General features: G+C 37.0%; 1 protein-coding gene across 4 annotated transcripts in view; it reads left to right on the top strand.

Annotated features, from left to right (window-relative positions):
* The window catches only part of LOC121429698 (serine/threonine-protein kinase PAK 3-like), a 50,209-nt gene that overhangs the window by 26,441 nt on the left and 2,809 nt on the right, over positions 1-20,959 (top strand). For 3 of the 4 annotated variants that reach the window (XM_041626866.1, XM_041626863.1, XM_041626864.1), the window contains exons 4-12: positions 5,654-5,810; positions 8,412-8,470; positions 10,172-10,270; positions 10,834-11,002; positions 11,959-12,071; positions 12,697-12,834; positions 15,087-15,179; positions 16,492-16,591; positions 16,965-17,161. In XM_041626866.1, the coding sequence (XP_041482800.1) occupies positions 5,654-5,810; positions 8,412-8,470; positions 10,172-10,270; positions 10,834-11,002; positions 11,959-12,071; positions 12,697-12,834; positions 15,087-15,179; positions 16,492-16,591; positions 16,965-17,161 (1,125 nt within the window). Of the gene's footprint in view, positions 1-5,653; positions 5,811-8,411; positions 8,471-10,171; positions 10,271-10,833; positions 11,003-11,958; positions 12,072-12,696; positions 12,835-15,086; positions 15,180-16,491; positions 16,592-16,964; positions 17,162-20,823; positions 20,938-20,959 lie in introns of those variants that run through there. The other variant, XM_041626865.1, reaches the window with a different exon arrangement.

Here is a 20,959-nt window from a genome sequence, read left to right as displayed (position 1 = left end):
TATTAACCAAATGTTAAAGGAAGCTCTCAGGAATGTGTCAAAATGTTAGCATTGACTAGGGTACCTTCTCCATCCAGCAACGGCATGAAACTGAAGTCGGAATGGAAATTCTCAACACCTGCAAAAATCACTGCTGCCTATAATACGTAATTGAACAGCACTCCTACGCATCTGAGAGTTAGATCAAGACGTCTATTATTGATAACTTCAAAAATTGATCGAGAGGTGATCATTATTATAATACCATGGACCCTGGATGTGCCCGATGCCAAAGAGAGATTCTTTGTTTTAAAGAGAAGCAATCGCTTTCGCCTCTAAACTATGTACTCTAACCGAGAGCTGCCATAGTTTATCTGGCGATCAAGAGTGCAGTGCCATCCGCAGCACGATTGATTTCCCATCACCATGGCAACAAAATTGTGACCTAATAGAGACTTTATTTGGGGGTGAACTCCACATGACGTCATTTTTGTTAAGGGAAGAAGAGGAAGTACGTGGGAGTAGAAGGGGAGGGGAAAGAGCCCTTTGTATCGAGGCGATCTGTTGTGAAAATGTTTGGATTTTGAGGTCTGTATTTGGAGCGTGAGGAACATGAAATCTTTATCAGCCCCTGGCAACAGCCCCTCGGCCAAAAAGGCAATTCAGATGAAACCGTTTCAGAGGTTACAGATACCTTGGAGTTGATCTTGAAGTTCACCTGCAATTCAGTGAAAAGCTGATGTTGCAATTCCTCCACCGGGGTGATATTTTATCAGGGAAATATTTTTTGTAAAGTCTTTTCTGTGATTTTTAATAACTAGTTTGTCCTTAGCTAATCAGATGCAAGGATTTCAGGAGGTTTTAACACCTGTCATTGAAATCCACTGATATAGTTTTTTTTTTTTTATGTTTTTTTGTATAAAGGATGTGCTTGTTTCATTTTTTTTCGAGACAGAATAATATCATTTTTATATCACAATCTCAAATTATTACACAGCACTTGACTTTAATAACAGAACTGAACATCATATCAAAAAACACAAAAAATATATATTGAATTGATTAAAAAGGAGAATCTATAGATATTCTTGAAAATTGTCTCAAAAGAGGGAATTTTTTGCATAAAGGTTTATTGGAAGAAAAGGCCTTTATTCAGATCATTGTGGAGCATGCCCTTTAAACATTGTTTTCTTTTAAACCAGCTCTTGAAACTGAAACTTAAAGCTCGTGCCCTGGAACTGTGTACTTATGAATGGAGTGCTCACACTCTATGAATGTATAGGGTAAATACTCCTACGCAATGCTTCTTTGTCCTGACGAAGCGCCAGTCTTACCTTATTAGTCAGTAGGAAGTCATTCCTTCCTTATTTGGAAGTTATGAAACCGGCTCCAATGAATTCAATGGGATGTAGTAATATAAACCACAAAACCAATATTATGAGTTACATGTGTATGTATTTAAATGGTCATATTGAAAGTGTGTTTGCTGCTTTTTTTCCCATTTATATACATTTCATTTCCAACCTACAAACGAATAATATTCTGGTTTAATATGAATCCCAGTCCATATTGATATCAGCATTTTTCATGGGGAATAGCAGTATTTCACTTAATGCAAAATGGTGTGTGCAGTTTTAATATGCCTTGGGTCTGTGAGAAGCAGGAAAAAATATTACAGGGGGGCTGGGGGTGATTTACATGTAGCCCCCCCCCAATGCTCAAAAGAGCCCTGGGGGCCGTTTCATAAAGCTGTTCGTAAGTTGAGAGCCACTCTAAGAATGACTGGGGAACTTTTCTTACGCGCTAAACCATCGGCAATGGTGTTTACCATTTATAACCAAAAGAAGTCATTCTTAAAGTCGCTCTTATCTTATTAACAGCTTTATGAAACACCCATCTAGTTGTTACATAGCAATGTGCTTGTAAACTATAGTGTATAGCATCATAGGCATGCACAAGGTTGACCTGGTGGGTGTTTCATAAAGCTGTTCATAAGTTAAGAGCGACTTTAAGAACGACTGGTGATCCTTTCTTGTGGTAAATGGTATATTGAATTGGCGATTGTTTTAATGCATAAGAAGGGTTGACTAGTCGTTCTTAAAGTCGCTCTTAACTTACAAACAGCTTTATGAAACGGTCCCCTGTTGTAGTAACAACCAGTGGTATGATTGTATATGTCCATTTTTCTTATATTTGGAGTCCAACATTTGAAAGATCAAAGGTAAAAATCACAAATATTTTTAATAAGACCATCTTTGGTAATTTGGCCATATAAGAGATTGACAGTATGAATAGGAGTAAAGTATTTTTATGTATTAAAGCAGTGGTCCGTCCTTTTCAGGTTTTCTAGATTTCCTTGAAAAAATCATGTAATATGAATGAGGAAATGAACCTTACTAAACCCATAAATAGAAGCAAAAGAAGTAGCATGTAATTCATGTTTGATTAATTGTGGGGAAATTGATTACTTTCATGTTGACTACAGATAGGTTGGTGTCAAACAAATACATGTAGGCCTATATCTGCACTTGAAAGAATGCCAGGTCATAGTACATGTACATGTGTACATGTAAATTACATGCATGGGTGGTCATGGTTACAATGACAACATGCAGGGGTGTGTAGTATTTCTGAATTAACAGCAGCGTTTATGGGGAATACCAGTATTGTGCCCCGTCTTACAAAGAGTTTCCATCTATCCGATCAAACCTCAACTATATGTATATGGAAATCCATCATTGTCATAACTTTTCCTCTATATGGAAATTTGCACAGTGCCCTTTGTGAACAAAGAGGAGCTCACTGAATTGTCAAAGCAATGGCGAATGTACAAGTTAATCATTTCTAAAAAGTATTGCGAACGAACATGCATATTATATATGCTGTCATTGCTGGCTTTCCATAGTTATGGTTGATCGCATCAGTCACAGCTCTTGGTGGAGGAGCCGTGGTGTAGTGGTTCTGACTCTCGCCTTGTAAACAGAGGGTCATGTGTTCGAATCCCACCGCGGTCTGGCGTCCTTTGGCAAGGCGTTAATCCACACTTTGCCACTCTCGACCCAGGTGCTAAATGGGTACCCGGTAGGATGTGAAAGTCATTGTAGCTTGTCCAGTATTGTGTGCGCCTCACAGGCGACTGACTGGAATACTCCCCAGGGAGTGGAGGATGTGCACACATTGTGTGCGGGAATGACTGATTGAATCCGATGACCGGGGTAATAATATATCTGTAAAGCGCTTAGAAACGTCGTTCCGATGGATTAAGCGCTATATAAAAGCGGATTATTATTATTGGTAAGATGGGGTCAGATCATGCAGGTACACATTTTTTGTGAAGTGGGAGTGTATGTTGTACAACAATGGACTTCGTAATTTTAGGCTGTATACATGTGCAAACTGAAAGCAATGAACAGGAACAGGCAGTCTACCAGTACTGTAGTTAATTTGAAGAGAATTAACAGGATATGAAAAATCACTGCAGCGTTGAAGGAAATGTACATGCATTTACAGTCAAACATACCTTGTTTATCTGCAAAGATCCTGTTTATAAAGACAACAAAAATTTTAGAAAAGTATTAGTTTCCCTTTTCCCCCCTTTTCCCCCCAATTAAAACATGTAGAGTCAAGAATGCTACACTAAGCCACCTGTAGGCATATACCTACAGAATAACTTTCTGTGTAATACAATTGTATGCTTTCTCTTTCAGTCTAGTTTTCCCTTTAAACCTGTCCATAAAGACTGTCTCTTCTCAAAAATTTTAGAAAAGTATTAGTTTCCCCCATTTAAACGTGTACAGTCAAGAATGTTACACTAAGCCACCTGTAGGCATATGCCTACAGAATGACCTTTTGTCTAATACAATTTCTATGCTTTCTCGTTTAGTCTAGTTTTCCCTTTAAACCTGTCCTTAAACGACTGTCTCTTCTCAAAAAGACAACCTTTTCTTTATTGGAGTTTACTGTACTAAAATTACTTTTTGAGAGGCCTTATTTACAGGGAAAACGCTGTTAAATTTCATTATTTTTGCTGCTTTTATGAATAGAAAGTAACTGATTCAAAGTACATGTAACTGATTTCCCCCCCCCCCTCATGATTCAATTCCACTTGCTGTCGGGGTAGACTTGGCATTTTCTAACTTTTAATAAGCTCCGTAAATATTTAAAAGAAAACCTTTTGAAAATAGGATTTCATGTAAAATCTCTAAAAGTTGAATTTCGTGTTAAAAAACAAAAATGGAGAAGTGTGTGTGTATGCAGTGCTGTGTAATCGAAAAGAAAAGGCGCATAACCATTGACTATTGGATCGGAGTGGATTATCATCTGTTTGGTGTTTTACAAAGCTGAAATACATGTGTATACGTGTATGTACGATATGTGACATAATGTACAGTGTACTGTATTGGCCACTATGTTGCATTGTGCCAAGTTTGCATTTATGTAGGAAACGATGTGTTATCAGAAAGTCATCATCATCGATCGGGGGACTGCGTGTGTACACACAATTGCGGGATGAGTCAGTGGATGCTGTAGGCCACAGTGAATGACTCAGTGGCATACGCGAGGGGGAACGGCGGGGGAAACGAGGGGAAATCTTTCATTGTTTCCGGCTAATAAAGACGATGTACGGACGGGCTAGGAAAGCCTACTGAGCTGTGTATGCTTGTATACAATGCAGTGGCAGTCGGGTGCTCTGGCCGATGGTGTATAGAGAGGGAGGGTGGACTGGCTGTTGCCCACTCTTAAATGCAAGATATTGTATACTTTCTACTTATACCCCCCCTCCCCCTCCCCCCCCCTCCTCCCTCCACACACAGATGCAGACACACACATTGTGCTCTACGTACTTGTATATCAGATTCATCAAAAAAGAATATATGGAAATTTTGACACAACCATTCTTGTTCCAAAATGTTGCACAATAAGTATATTTGTATTCTGTCCTGGAGATTTTTTTTAGCCCAAATTATCTCATTCCAAATGTTGCACAATAAATTATCATAATAATGATATACTAATTTATATAGCGTAGAAACTATGTGCATAATTATATTCTACTGCGCTGCAATGAAGCGCTGGTAAAGTGCTTGAGAACAAAATTTAAAAAGGGGGTAAAAGATGTTTGGGAATTATTCAAACAGATAGGCTTTTAGCTTAAGTTTGAACATTTCTACTGATGGACAGGATCTTATTACATAAGTATTCTGTTCTGGAGATGTTTTTAGCACAAATTATCTCATTCATCATAAATCAAATCAACAAAATATTTCATTCTGTTTCTATATTCCATAGAAAATTTTCATGCTTTGCTTGCTGTCTCCAAGCCCCCTATATATTGTATTTTGACAGCAATGTGACTTTATGGAATGTAGATGTGTAAATGTGATTTTCACCAAATAACTGTACATGTAATGATTTCAATCTAACGTTTCTTTTTACAACTTCAAAATAATGTATTAGCATGCAGGTCCCTGCCAGGATTTAAATCCTTGAAATTCTTGAAAGAGGATGCTATGATAAAGCCAGAGTTATATTATAACATCCAAAGACTTTTGGAAAGGGTGTAGCGCATCTGGAGAATATACATGATATGCACTATGTGTACAAGAACGGGTAATCATTACTTATTATTCAACTTGTTTTAATAATAATTTTTAAAAAAATTGTCGCTATACAGGGCATGCCAGAGAAATGGGCCCAGCTCCTGTCAACGTCACAGATCTCCAAGACGGAACAGAAGAACAATCCCCAGGCTGTGCTCGATGCCCTCAAGTTCTACGATGATTCGACGACGGGCAGCGATAAATTCATGACACAACATAAAGTTATACTTGGTAAGTGGTTATGAGGTTAATATGTTTTTGACCTTCTGTGACCATTGCATCTAGACGATAAATGCTCATGAGGAATTCTGCTTGTCACCCCCCCAACAAAAATGAACCATAACCCCAGTCCGTATCGTCATGTCAATTTATTTCATTTTGCTTTATTACCTATCAAATTTAATTGTCATTCTAACGTTCTAGCCCCAAACTGAAATTGACTAATTATTTATAAATTGAAAGCTTATAATAGGAGTGGGCTATACATGGGTCAAAAATACTTTTTTTGTAATTTCAATATGGGAACAGTTTTTTTTTATTCCTTGTAATGTATCTCAACATGAAATGACAATATTTTTTGTCTCGGGTCCGAGAAAAAAGTGTGCCGGGCAAAAATCCAAAATGGCCGCCAAAACCCCCCAAAATCACAGTTTTGGCCACAACTTCTTTATTTGGTGGTCTTTTTCTTTGGTTTTGGTGTCTATTTATATGTGTTTGGGGGCAGGCAATTTGTTTTTCCTATAATTAGTACTTTTAAACCATTATTTGTAGAGTTAAAAGGTAATTATACCTAAATTTTCCAATTTTTATAGCCTTTTTTCAGCCAAAAAGTAGGTTTTATCGTCTTGGGGTTCTTGGATATTAGATGGTACGAGGTCAACAATAGCAAGCAGCTTCATAGAGCTATATTGCTTTCATTCCTCTACTATGGGTTTTACTGATATTTGTGAAATGTATCTTATTTTAAAAAAAAATTAATTATCCATAGGGGTTATACAGTATACAATATACTGTACATACTGCACTGCATAAATGCATTGGCCACCATGACAAGGCCTGTATAAACTATAGTGTTATACATGAATGTAGAAATGAGCTCTAAGTTTTAGAATTACATGTAGATGCCTCAGAAATTGAAGATATGTTTTGTCTCAGAAACTGAGGACATGTTTTGTCAAATATGCTAATTCAGGGGGCAGAGAAAGGTAATTAACCCCACATCATGGCATTTACACTGTAGCTATTCTGGGCCCGTTGCATAAAATTTACCATTATGTTAACTTAATAATGGTAACTTGCATGGAATCCTCGGTTCTGATTGGCTGTTGATCAATGTTACCATGATAGTTACCTGACCCTATAAACATAGCCAGTTACTTAGACACCACAACCAGGTAAAAAAGCCTCCAAATGAAGAATATATGGCTAGATATGTGATGTACTTATATGTGATATTTTTATGTGCAATTTACGTTGCTGGTTTCATCATGTGCATCAGCTGACAAGCAATCAAATTCACAATCTAATTTTAAACCTTAGGAGCTTATTTCTATGACAAATTGACACTATAGTTTACTTAGAGGCCTTGTAATATGCCATGTTGGTCAATGCATGGATATATGCAGTGTAGTATGTACAGTAAGTCCATTGTATACTGTACAGCCCCTATGGATAATTAACATTTTTTATTAAAAAAGATATATTTCACAAATATCCGTAAAACCCATAGTAAAGGAATAAAAACAATATAGCTCTATGAAGCTGCATGCTATTGTTGACCTCGTACCATCTAATATCCAAGAACTCCAGGACGATAAAACCTACATTTGGCTGAAAAAAGGGCTATAAAAATTTGAAAATTTAGGTATAATTACCTTTTAACTCTACAAATAATGGTTTAAAAGTGCTAATTATAGGAAAAACAAATTGCCTGCCCCCCAAAACATATGAATAGACACCAAAACCAGAGGAAAAGACCACCAAATAAAGAAGTTGTGGTCAAAACTGTGTTTTTGGGTGGTTTTGGCGGCCATTTTGGATTTTGGCCCGGCACACTTTTTTCTCGGACCCGAGACAAAAAATATTGTCATTTCATGTTGAGATAAGGTAAAAGGAACACAAAAAAACTGTTCCCACAGTAAAACAAAAAATCACCCATTTATAGCCCACTCCTACTTATAAACTGCAAAAGACATCAGATATGCAAGGTTTATGCATTTTCACCACTTCCCAGCTGAGTATATTGCTTATAAAAAAAAGCTCCAATTATTCGGTTTCGAAAATAAACTTTATGGTGCTTTGCACCGGACTCAGATCCGTGATGTCATTCTGTGGTAAGCTTTGAGATTCCACAGGTTCGTACAAAGAAATTCAAGTAATTCAGGCTGTTGAGAAGCTCGATAAATCCTATTGCTGAAACCTGTTGATTTCAGTTTTTCTTATAAAGAAAAATACTCAGCTGTCAATCGATGAATATGCATAAAAGTTGGATTGTTGTAAAATGTATCTTTTATGTATCACATTTCACAGATAGCTCCAATCTAGGTCTTTAATTACAGGGGAATAGACTTGCTCAGTCATCATAAATCAATTTTCCAAGTACCAATACCTCTTCTGTGAAATATTTGTGTATGTTTGATTAGTGGTTTGATTTAATGTGGTCAGAAGGTACATGTACTTGTGAAACTTAAAAAAAATATTACACCATATGACTATTTGTAAGTCTCTTTTCATGGCAAATGGTTAAAAATATTGATTAAATCTCAAATAATGTACATTTAATCATTCAGTCATGATTTGACAATCATATTTGTCTCTTATTTTGTTTTACAGCAAATACTAATAAACAATCATTTGAAGATTCATTCGAGCAACAAGCCTCAATTACACCGGTAAGTGTATCTCATATGTAGGCAATGATCCACATCTGCCTCACCCCACCCAGGCATAGCAAGAGGGGTGGGGATCAATTCAAGTCAAAGTACAATTTATCCAGAAGATGAAAACCAAAGTGAAAATATAAATATGGTTAAGGTAATTAAATTTGATGTATGTATATGAATGCATGTGCATTTACCTGTGGTAGAAGAGGAGGAAACTCAGGTCAATTTCACATTTGGGCCAAGGACTTCAGCAGACCATTGCAAAGGGCCCCATCTATGTTCAAGATACATGTAGGGGAACAGTAAAATTATCCTCCATTTGCAACAATGATTGATATTGGTTGCATAGTAAAATTTAATAAAGATCCTCGGTGTATGAGATTCATACCGATGCAACAGTCCTGGAAAAAAATCCCCATTTTCCACCTTACACCTGTATGTGTTTAAGTGTGAGGGAGACTAGTTCATCCATGGATAATATTTTCGCAAATTCTTTTACACTGTATTTATGATCTATGGTACAGTTTAATGGATGTCCATCATTCTTGATACTCGTAGTAGAAATATTCACAAATTGTAAATATAATGCCAGTGTCTGCCAGGTATCGACTCTCATGGTCAGAAATGCCAAGTTCGAAGACCAGTGAAGCATGGGATTTTAGGTAGGGAACTGTGGCGTGACTTCGGCATGAGATTAGCAGGCATTGTGTGACACAGGCTTGAGAAAGAGATTTGGGGGATGAGTAAGAGTCCATATTAATGCGGGAGTCTCATGCCTAATGCGCAAAAAATTGGCATGTTTGCATCATGCTTTTACTAAAATAGTTCTGATAAACCTGGTGGTTGTTTCATATAACTGTTCGTAAGTTACGGATGACTTTATGTTTGACTTTAAAGGACAAGTCCACCCCAACAAAAACTTAATTTGAATAAAAAGAGAAAAATTCAACAAGCATAATACTGAAAATTTCATCAAAATCGGATGTAAAATAAGAAAGTTATGACATTTCAAAGTTTCGCTTATTTTTAACAAAATAGTTGTATGAACGAGCCAGTTACATCCAAATGAGAGAGTCGATGATGTAACTCACTCACTATTTCTTTTGTTTTTTATTGTTTGAATTATGAAATATTTTGATTTTCTCGTCATTGTCATGTGAAATGCGGTTTCATTCCTCCCTGAACACGTGGAATTCCATTATTTTAACATTTTGTGCTTCAGGCAAGAAGGTCCTAATTGTCAAATTCTTAAAAATTGAAATATATAATTCAAACAATAAAAAACAAAAGAAATAGAGAGTGAGTGACATCATCGACTCTCTCATTTAGATGTAAATGGCTTGTTCATATAAATATTTTGTTAAAAATAAGCGAAACTTTGAAATGTCATAACTTATTTTACATCCGATTTTGATGAAATTTTCAGCATTGCGCTTGTCTGATTTTTCTCTATTGATTCAAATCAATATTTTTCCGAGGTGGACTTGACCTTTAAGTATGACTGGTGCCTTGTTCTGTTGTCCAATGATATATCCCTTTGTATCTGACTTAGCACCTAAGAACGTGTTCCAGTCATGGCTGAACGTTATGTGTAACTTACTAACAGCTTTATGAAATGCCACCCTGGAGTGGTCCTTTTAATGTACAGATGAACTTGATGATGATCGACCTTTGACCTAGTACATGTCATAATTTCTTTTTCTGTTGTAGAAACCACCTTTAACACCGAGGCAAGATGATGATGATTTTGAAGATGATGATGCGGAACCACCTGCAATCGCCCCACGTCCAGCCCACTCACAATCAAGAGTAAGTGAATGTTGCTTGTCAGTGTTGCCATGGTTTTTGTCTCTGGATTCTTTTTATGCTGCAGTCACAACAACAAAATGAACACCTCATGGATTAAAGTCATTATGATTTTTTCATTGGCATATCATGAGTTTTCAAGCTTTAATATTATAAAGGTAGGATATCATAGCAAAGAGATCTACTGCAAAGCGTTGTTTAGACCACATAATATTTCATAAAGCTATTCGAAAATTACAACTGATTTTACAGAAGAGTCTAGGCATGACTGGTGAGCAATTGGCACACAAGATTTGGTCACCAGTCGTGCCTAGTATCTTTTGGAAAACTAGTAAAAACATTCAAATAGCTTGATGAAAAGACCCCCTTTTCTGAGAAAAATACAATTTTTTTACGTAGAAATGTAAGGTTTCCAAGCCAGAAATTAACTACTCGTCTTTTACCTGTCAACTTCATTCAAGAATAGAACAAGTGCCACTCGTGTTGTAAGGTAAAATTCAATTTCTACTTGAAAATGTAAAGTTGTCGATTTCCTAAGTAACCCCTCATCCTTTTTTACTTCTCAGTATTATTCAAGAATAGAACAAACACCGCCCGAGCCCTCACCCCCGAGCCCCGCCCCAGTCCAACCACCCCCGTCCAACGCAACCAACGCCACCACACAAGCACAGCAGGAGCGGAGGGAGAAGAAGAACAAGAAGAAGATGTCAGATGAGGAGATCTTAGAGAAACTCAGTGAGTTATTTCAATGATTTGTTGGTTTCTTTTTAAAGGAGACTGAATAAAGTCCCAGGAGTTGTGACACACTTCTGCCAGAGGCAGATATATGTTATTTTAGTCACCAAATAATACACAGAAAGCATAAACACTTTCATGAAATGCTGGATGAATGTAATGGATGCATAATTTTTTTATACCCAAAATTGATTTCGAAATGTACTGTGAGAATTGTTGAAAATCATGAAAATGGAAGTAAAATTTAATAAAACAACACACTGCATCAGTGCAGAATCTTCCATCAAACATGTTTGCAGTGTGTAGTATGTTTTCACAAAGCTTTATCTGCTGATTTTATCTGTAACTATAATGGAACCTTCTGTGAGTTCTGTCTTTATAAGATTTTCACTTTTTATTACAGCTCTATCATTTGTTTTGTGGATTCAGAGAACACAGAATTTGGTGTTAAGAACACTTAAAAGAATCCCAAATTTGATGTTTAGAACATATAAGGAACATAAAGGCCCAAATTCACAAAGGTGCTTTTGAAAACCCACGGTTGAGTCCATGGTTTAAAATAGCGTATCTAACCATGGTAACAGGCTTCAATTTGGCGCACTGTGAAAAAAGCGCGCATCGGAATTGGCCATTTTTTATACACGCGCCAGATACACGCTAAATTATGTGTAATTTATCCAGGAAATCTGCATAAATCATGGACTCAACAGTGGGTTTTCAAAACCACCTTTGTGAATACGGGCCAAAATGTTATGTTCAGAATATAGTAGAACACAGAATTTGTATCCTAAAAAATGGAGAAGCTGGGGACTCTAACCTAAACTAAGCTTGGGGGGGGGGGCTCAGTTAGGGTTTCAGACCAATCTTTCTGTGGTGTTCCTTAAAAAAGATTAGCTGTCTCCAATACTTGTTTGTTGTCATCATGTTTGATTTTCTTCTTTCTCTTTTCTCATCAGGATCTATTGTCAGTGTTGGAGATCCTAAGAGGAAGTACACTAAGTTTGAGAAGATTGGCCAAGGAGCATCAGGTGTTGTCTACACAGCCATTGAGGTTGCCACAGGTCAAGAGGTCAGTCTTAGTTCCTTAAGAGTTGATTTATTTATTTGCGAAATTTATTGTAACCATGACTGTGAAGATTGATTATTCACCAGAGCTGCCAAGTAGTACCGATTTTCCGTATTTAGTACTGAAAATAGAGAAGAATACTGAAGGTTTCATGCAAAATACTGATTTCTTAAGTTTCAGTTTATGTGTTGTCCTATTGTATTCCTGTGAAAATACTAATTTCCTCACCAAAATACTGATTTTCAGCCTTGAAAATACTGAAATGTTCTTGTTCAGGTTGGCAGCTCTGATTCACAGTTAAAAAAAGATTTACATATAAATTCCAGTACATCTGTCATCTCATGGAAACTTGGCTTTATCCTTTACTTAGGCCATATACTGCTTAACTCTATCAAACAAAACTGACTACTTGATTTTGGAGTTTGCTCCATTTAGGAAAAGATCATTGAGCCAAGGTTGACATCAAGCAGTCTTACAAGGAACTGAATTCAATGAGATCTTGATTGATTGGATCATTATTCATAACCAGCTTATGGTTGTGACTTAGAGTAAACCAAAGTTTAGAATATAGCCATTAGAGTTGTCTTTGAAATACTTGTACAACTTCTTGAATGTTGTTCTTTTCCAGGTTGCCATCAAACAGATGAACCTCCAGCAACAACCGAAGAAGGAACTGATTATCAACGAGATCTTGGTTATGCGTGAAAACAAACATCTCAACATTGTAAACTATTTGGACAGCTACCTGGTTGCGGATGAACTATGGGTAAGGCTTCCATTGTTTCTATATTTCCACTCCTATTTCAGATTTCAAAGACTCCCATCTCTGAAACACAGAGCCTTGAGATTGAATTCCAGCCATGGGTGTATGGTGAGGTTCATGTTAAGGTATCAGACACTACTGTATTGAGGTCATGGCAAGCGTAGTATGTAAAGTGCCCCAAAATGACAATATTTTAGGAAAAATTGGGGTCAATGATTTGGTTGCTGGACACAGAAAATCTTGTCCTGTATGTTATTATTCCATTTTTGATAGTGAGACTTACTGGATTTGGTTTAAGCTGGTATTTATCAAACTTAGAATCAGACACATTTTATGATGAGGTTGCATTGTGGAATATTGCCTTCATTATAAATACCGATGTGAATGAGGCTCATCATCCAATAATCAAAATCAGGTATGCAACATGACCAAACTTGTTAATCTTTTTGAACCATGGCCCAGGATCAAACAAATAATACTAGATATACCATAATCCTTGCATGTATATGTATATCACAATTTTTGCAACTTTTATGTCACCATGTGAGTGGAAATTTGATAGATTTACTTATGAAATTCACAGCCAAAATTTGTTATTAAAGCGTATATGGCAAATATTCTGGAATAAGTGCATACTCAGCGTACTAACAAATATTTGGTTCTCCTCTTTTTTTTTGGAAGGGGGGGGTTATCAATATATTAGATAGCATGTGATATGGGTTTGTGAAACTGAAAGTTCAATTTTTTTAGGTTTTCCTGTTAGTTTAGTGAGAATTCATTCCTGCATTTTCGTCTAGGTGATTGCATTATTTAAGAGAAACTATGGCTAGACTTGTATATGAAACACAAAGACTTAATATGAATACCACATCCTGATAAACCTTGATTAGATTTGGTGGTAGTGATCATAATGTGCTGTTGAGTGTAAAAAGTCTATGTCCCTTATAACACAGTTTTCTCCTGGGCTCCGTAACACAAAGCTTTGCAATCATTCGCTATTTTTACCAATGACCAATCAAGATCATTGTTGCATGCACACTTTGTTTAAAACACTGACCATGAACCAATCAGTGCGGTTCTTTCATATTCGCAATTCATCCCAAACCTGGGACCATGGTATCCTACCAGTTGTCTTTGATCTACAAAACTGGATGGGGAGGGGGTCTAACTCAGCCCTCCGTCTTGTTAGGCATCAAGTAGCCGAATTATTTCAGGGTTTAGGATCTGTTATTTGGGCAAAGTTTCCTCAAAGAAAACCCACAAACTCTACTCCATTCAGGTTTTTTTTAACGTACATGTTTGTTCATTCTCCTGAGGATTGCCAATAACCTAGTGAATCATCAAGTTTGTGTGGTCCATTTCGGGACCAAACATATCCCACAAAAAATACATGCTGTACCGTAAAGCCTCCACATTGACACATAGACAGGCATGATATTCTCCCAATTAAAATCAGAATTCCAATTTTTTAAATCATTTTTTTTTCAAGATTTTTTTTTTACATGAAATCCTTTGCCCAAGAACATTCTCATGCTTGTTTTTACTGCTTTTTTTAAATCAAATGGTAAATCTATCATGCAGACTCACCTTGAAGAAGCACTTTCGATTTCACAATGCAAGAGCTTTTAACCCTGACTGGGGCGTCTTGGACTTACAAGTAGGCGGGAACTTAATAGCCACCATTGACTACTTTTCAGATTATTTTTTCACAGGGGAATATCATGCCTGCATAGAATTGAAAAACACGGATGATGTTTTCAGTTGTTCCATGATTGATGGTAGACATTTCCACTGTAAAACACTTAGATTTGTGACATGCCAGCCCCAAACCATCACTAACTTGCCCGAAATGAATTTAGGAATATTCATTGAGCTTCATTATATATATCATTTCAAAATTGATCAGCAAGAACCCTCACAAGTATTTAATAGAATGTACTTAAACTCAAGTATGAGATATGCATGCTGTGCAATCTCACCAAAATTGCTGAGCAATCTGATAAATTGGTGTCTAAAAAAATGCTTGTACTTTGTTTTTTATTGAAATGTACACCTTAAATTTGATGACAATAAGGAGGAGGAGGAGGAGAATTTTGTACACCAAATTATCATTATGGCTTTTTACAGTAATCCTTCCGTGGCACAAAGTTTGAGGTTTGGGGATTCAAGGTCACATTTTACTGTATTTGTGGATTACATATTTTGTTTTCAATTTGCCATTTGATTGCAAACTTTGTCTTCCTTTGTATTCCCAGGTTGTTATGGAGTTCTTGGCTGGAGGTTCACTTACAGATGTTGTAACGGAAACGTGTATGGATGAAGGCCAGATTGCTAGCGTATGCAGAGAGGTTAGTATGTCCTCTTGTACGGGGTGTCATGTTCTAGTGGTTCTGACGCTCGTCTGACACTCAGAAGGTCGTGGGGTCGAATCCCAGTCATTGCATGCTTTCTTGACCGGCATGGTTAGTGAGACTCTCATCTAATCCCTCCCACAGTAGGATCTAGACATACCGCCGCTAATTACGTAACGCCCCTTTCGACTTCGCCAAGGAGTCTACTTCTGAGTGCTTTTCCATAGGTTTGACTGCTTGAATGACTTATAACAGCGCAAACTTAAAAACAAATGGTAATAAATCATGTCACTGAGCATAGATTACATAGATAACAGATCTAATCCGAGCAATGCCTGCATCCCCTATGACTTCTCACTTTTCGGCCATTTTATTAGTCAGAGGTATGTAACATTTGGGAAATATATGGAGAGTGGATGAGCGACTATTAAAGGCATACATGCTCAGCCAAAGATACTACAAGGGGAAGATCGGACAGTGCATACAGCACGCAATGAAACGCTTTAGAAGAGCGCCCTACAGCGTTGAGTGTTAAAGTAACAACCTTTTTTACCTTTGCGTATCGCGATCTGGTTGTGTACAATGCATATGAGAGAAATGGTGAAGGGGTGAAGGAATAGACGATTTTTACATTTTAAGATTTTTTTTTTCTTCAAATTTTCTTTTTCTTGAATTAGAGATGAATCTATTTCAGAGTTTTCTAGGTACTAAAAGGTGGAATTATTCCCATACACCGCCGTCGTGCCCTCTCCAAAATCCCTTCTCTCATTTTCGCCATGTGTTTTATACACAGCAACGTGCCAATGTGCGAAGATTTACTTACTCAACGCTAGTGGGCGTCCTTCACCATGAGAATTTATTGAGCATTTCAAAAGATCGCTGAAGTGTCCAATCTTCCCCTTGTATCTTTGGCTCAGCTTTCATCAGGAGTGGATTATTATTTGTGAAAAGCATAGAAAATACCTTTAATAGAGACATCTTTGGGGGAAGGAGAACGCGAGAAATTCTTTGGCCAATCTCATTAGCCTTGCGCAACTGTCAGTTCAAGGAAAATTATATGATAAATCTACCATAAGACAATATCTAGTATTAAATAACTACTACTCGATGTGAATGTTGTTGGGATGATTTATATCTGAATGATGCCATATAATCAGCACAAAAACAGACTATAATCCTCCTGTAATTCTATCATCACCTGATATTACCATCGTTATTATTCTCTTGGTCTTTAGTTTTTTTATTATCAATACCCTGATCTGTATTGTTGCTGCAAATTTGATCGATAATTCTCAATTCTGTTTTTCAGTGTTTGCAAGCCTTGCAGTTCTTGCATCAAAGACATGTCATTCATCGTGACATCAAGAGTGATAACATTCTACTGGGAATGGAAGGGAACGTCAAATTGAGTAAGTTGGCATTTTTGCCTTCCTATCTACATGGGGTAACTCCAGTCAGTATTTGTGTTGCCCCAACTCCTGGGGCCCGTTGCAGAAAACTTTTACCCGAGAAAACTAATGTTTTATTTACCAGATTTTTTCCCCTGTGTTAAAGTCAATGGCAGAAATCAGACTAACCTTAGTTTTCAGATTTTACCAGAGTTTTCTCAGGTAAAAAGTTTTATGCAACAGGCGCCTGGGTGTGGAACCTTTCTGAAATAATTTATTAAATTAATTATTAGGTACAATTTACAAGTAATTTATTACATTACGTCTTAGGTACATCTAATTTGTATCTATGTTGGACGGAATGTAAATGGTCACCTTCTCTCTCTCTTTGCAGCCGATTTTGGTTTCTGCGCCCAGATCACGCCGGAGCAGAGCAAGAGAACGACGATGGTCGGCACACCCTATTGGATGGCTCCGGAGGTCGTGACCCGGAAGCAGTACGGACCAAAGGTCGATATCTGGTCACTGGGTATCATGGCGATCGAGATGATCGAGGGTGAACCCCCATATCTGAATGAAAATCCTCTTAGGGTAAGTGGATCTTTTTTCATTATTTCATGGTTCACTCATACACAATGCACGACTCTGGCGCCAGTCCAACGGTCTCAGACCAGTAAAAATTGCTGTCGGGCCAGTAACTTTTAAGAAATAGCCAGATTTACAGATCTAACATGACCAATAAAAATATATCAAACTGATTCAAATTATATTTTCTTCTCTTTTGTAAATTATTAAAGGTCAAGTAAACCTCAGAAAAATGTTGGTTTGAATCAATACAGAAAAATCAGACAAGCACAATGCTGAAAATTTCATCAAAATTGGATGTAAAATAAAAAAGTTATGACATTTCAAAGTTTCGCTTATTTTTAACAAAATAGTTATACAAAACGAGCCAGTTACATCCAAATGAGATGATGTCACTCACTATTTCTTTTGTTTTTTAATTGTTTGAATTATACAATATTTTAATTTTTACGAATTTGACGATTAGGACCTCCTTGCCTGAAGCACAAAATGTTAAAATAATGGAATTCCATGTGTTCAGGGAGGAATGAAACTTCATTTCACATGACAATGACAAGAAATTGAAAATATTTAATATTTCTTATAATAAAATACAAAAGAAATAGTGAGTGAGTGATGTCATCAGTTCCTCATTTGCATACCGACCGAGATGTGCATATAACTGCTTTGTGAAATGAAGCGAAACTTTAAAATGCCATAACTTTCTTATTTTACATCCGATTTTGATGAAATTTTCAGTGTTATGCTTGTTGAATTTTTCTCTTTTTATTCAAATCAAGTTTTTGTTGGGGTGGACTTGTCCTTTAAAGTAGGTCTGGTGTCTTAAAAAAATGTCTCTCATGAAAAAAAGGGTTAATGCAGAGCCTTGCCATACAAACCTTTTCATCAAAAGTGATTTTTTTTTTTTAAATTATTCTGTGCGGAAATCATACTTTTTGCTCTAATTCACTAAAAAATTCTAGAATGCTAATTTTCAGTGTTGATATTCTTTATACCATTGCTAACAATTACAGATGATAAAACAAATCTGGTTTAAAAATGAATTTATTTATGTTATTATTTTTCAACCTTTTGTTTTTCTTCGTATTTTACGAAATTTATAGTAGAAACTTTTTGAAGCATATTTATGCTAAAATTTATTCATTTCAGCTGATGAAAGTAAAAAATAATCTTAACTTTATAAATAAGATGAGAAAACTCAATTTACATTGACTTTGTACACAAAATCACTTTTTGGAGCAATTTAGGTCTGACATGCACTTACGTACAACTGCATACCCGGGCATCATAAATTTTAGTCTCAAAAGATGCGCAAGACTTCAAAGAAAAAACTCATCGAGTGGCGCGGTGAAAAAAATAGCGCAGCACAATCGTTGCAGAAAATGTTGAGCTGGGGGGTATATTCAACCCCGACCCCCCCCCCCGCAGCTTCAGGGTTAACACTATAACCTACCCTAAACCTAACGTAAAACCCTATTGCAACACACCCTATATCTTAGGCAAAATTAAGCCCAGAGAACCCCCCCCCCCTCCCGTGGTTTTAGGGTTAAGGCCGAAAATACTTGTAAGTGCCCTTTTAGCCTGATGCCTTGTGGTAATCCAGTGTATGTGTCCCATTGAAAAGTACATTACATTTTTCCACTAATGTCCCTTTTTAATGACCTTGGATGTCCCTTCAAGTAAGCACCGCCGTCCAGTTCCTATGTTAGTGCTAGGCCCGTTTCGGGTACACGTGTACACGCACGGTCAAGTCAGTGCACGTGTACTAAATTCCATCACCGTGTACACGGTAGCATCTGCATAAAGCTTGCATGGGGCTACACAGTCAGTGAACAAGCTCACAGTCTCACATTAAATCTTAGTTCTCAGACACTGCACATGTTTTAATTACTAATATTTCAATATATTTCAATTAATCCAGAGTGAGTTCACTTCCAAAATCGCCAATTTAATCCACATTCTTTCTGGAGACTCACGTTTTTGTACCACGAAATGGGTCTGCTCCGGTCTCGAAAGCTCGAAAGCATTGCTCAATCACACTCAGAGAGTCAATTTGAGAATCACCAATTGCGATAGCGATCATCACTACAACTTACGTGCTATACGCTCGCACACATGTGCTACAAGCCTACAAACAAACGCTCTTCAAATTGGCAACATAATAATGAAAATCAATCGATAACTTCAGTTACACTTATTCTGCAGCGATCTGTGCATGCATGTATGGTACAGTATACAAAATGCGCATCCAACGAGCGTCGGCGCTAGCTAGGGCCCTGCACTGATTTTCTTTTGCATTCTTTATTAATTTAATGCGCTGCTAAGCCGAGTAAACTTTTAATTTGCACCAATTTTTGTGGATTGATACTTCAAACTTCTCAGGTAAGCTTTAAAACCGTGACTTAGGCTATATAGACCCCTTTTTATGACATGTTGATGCGGGTCCGTGTCGACATGAAAACAGAACTCGCTCTCACAGTGTTTACAACGTGTACACGTGTACACGACCGAAAAACACGCCGTGTACACGTGCATCAAAAATGGACTTTCAAAACGGGCCTAGTTAGTGCCCTAATGGCCTAGTCAATCTGAACTGCTACTTCGAGCCTAGTATAAAGCAGATGTGAAATCAGCAAGTTATGGCATTTTTGCAATGCCCAGGTTCATGGAACCTGATATCATACTTTGCTCTTATCTTCCTTTTCCAATTCCTTTCTGTAGTAGATGATAAAGAAGAATGTCGTTATCTTTCCAAAATACAATAGAATGAACCTCCTTTTCAAAATAAAGGAAATCCCCACTTTTTACAGTGTTTTTGCAGAATGACTGAATAAAAGGTTCCAGGAAATAGACTGTGGAGTCATGTGCATTGTACTGATGCATGAAATGCATAAAGCTTGTATTGCCACAAATGATCTTTTTTTGTGATGCAAGTATCTGTATTAGTAGTAAAAGTATACATTATTGAACAAGAAGTTTCCTCATTAAAATTCATTAACCTTTTCTCTCGCCATTCTCTATCTCTTGACCTTCTACTTATTGCCGTTGAAGTCATAAGCCCAATACGCTGTTTCATTCCTTCCATTGACACCCACAACACGAATACTGATATTATACATCGAGAATTTTCATCATGAAAATTCTTTAACCCCTCACCACTCTCTATCCCTTCTCTTGACCCTATGGCAAGCCTGACATTCACAATTCCATTAAAACTGTAACCAGTCTTTCCATTAACACAGACTAACATGAATACTCTATCATGAGTTTCATCATGAAAGTTCATTAACCTCTTTTTCTCACCACTCTCCATCCCTTCTCCAGGCTCTACTTAATTGCCACGAATGGTACTCCAGACATCAACAAACCCAAGAAACTGTTAACAGTCTTTCCATTAATGCTGACTAACACAAATACGTTATATACTTCATATCATGAGTTTTCTTATGAAAGTTCATTAACCTCTTTTTCTCACCACTCTCCATCCCTTCTCCAGGCCCTACTTAATTGCCACGAATGGTACTCCAGACATCAACAAACCCAAGAAACTGTTACCAGTCTTTCCATTAATGCTGACTTACACAAACACTTGATATACTTCATATCATGAGTTTTCTTATGAAAGTTTGCTAACCTCCTTTTCTCACCACTCTCTGTCCCTTCTCCAGGCCCTCTACTTAATTGCCACGAATGGTACTCCAGACATCAACAAACCCAAGAAACTGTTACCAGTCTTTCCATTAATGCTGACTAACACAAACACTTGATATACTTCATATCATGAGTTTTCTTATGAAAGTTTGC

This window comes from Lytechinus variegatus, chromosome 16 (assembly GCF_018143015.1).
Source record: "Lytechinus variegatus isolate NC3 chromosome 16, Lvar_3.0, whole genome shotgun sequence".
NCBI lineage: Eukaryota > Metazoa > Echinodermata > Echinoidea > Temnopleuroida > Toxopneustidae > Lytechinus > Lytechinus variegatus.
Note: the sequence above shows the minus strand (reverse complement) of the source record. Positions and strands in the feature narration are given on the sequence as shown.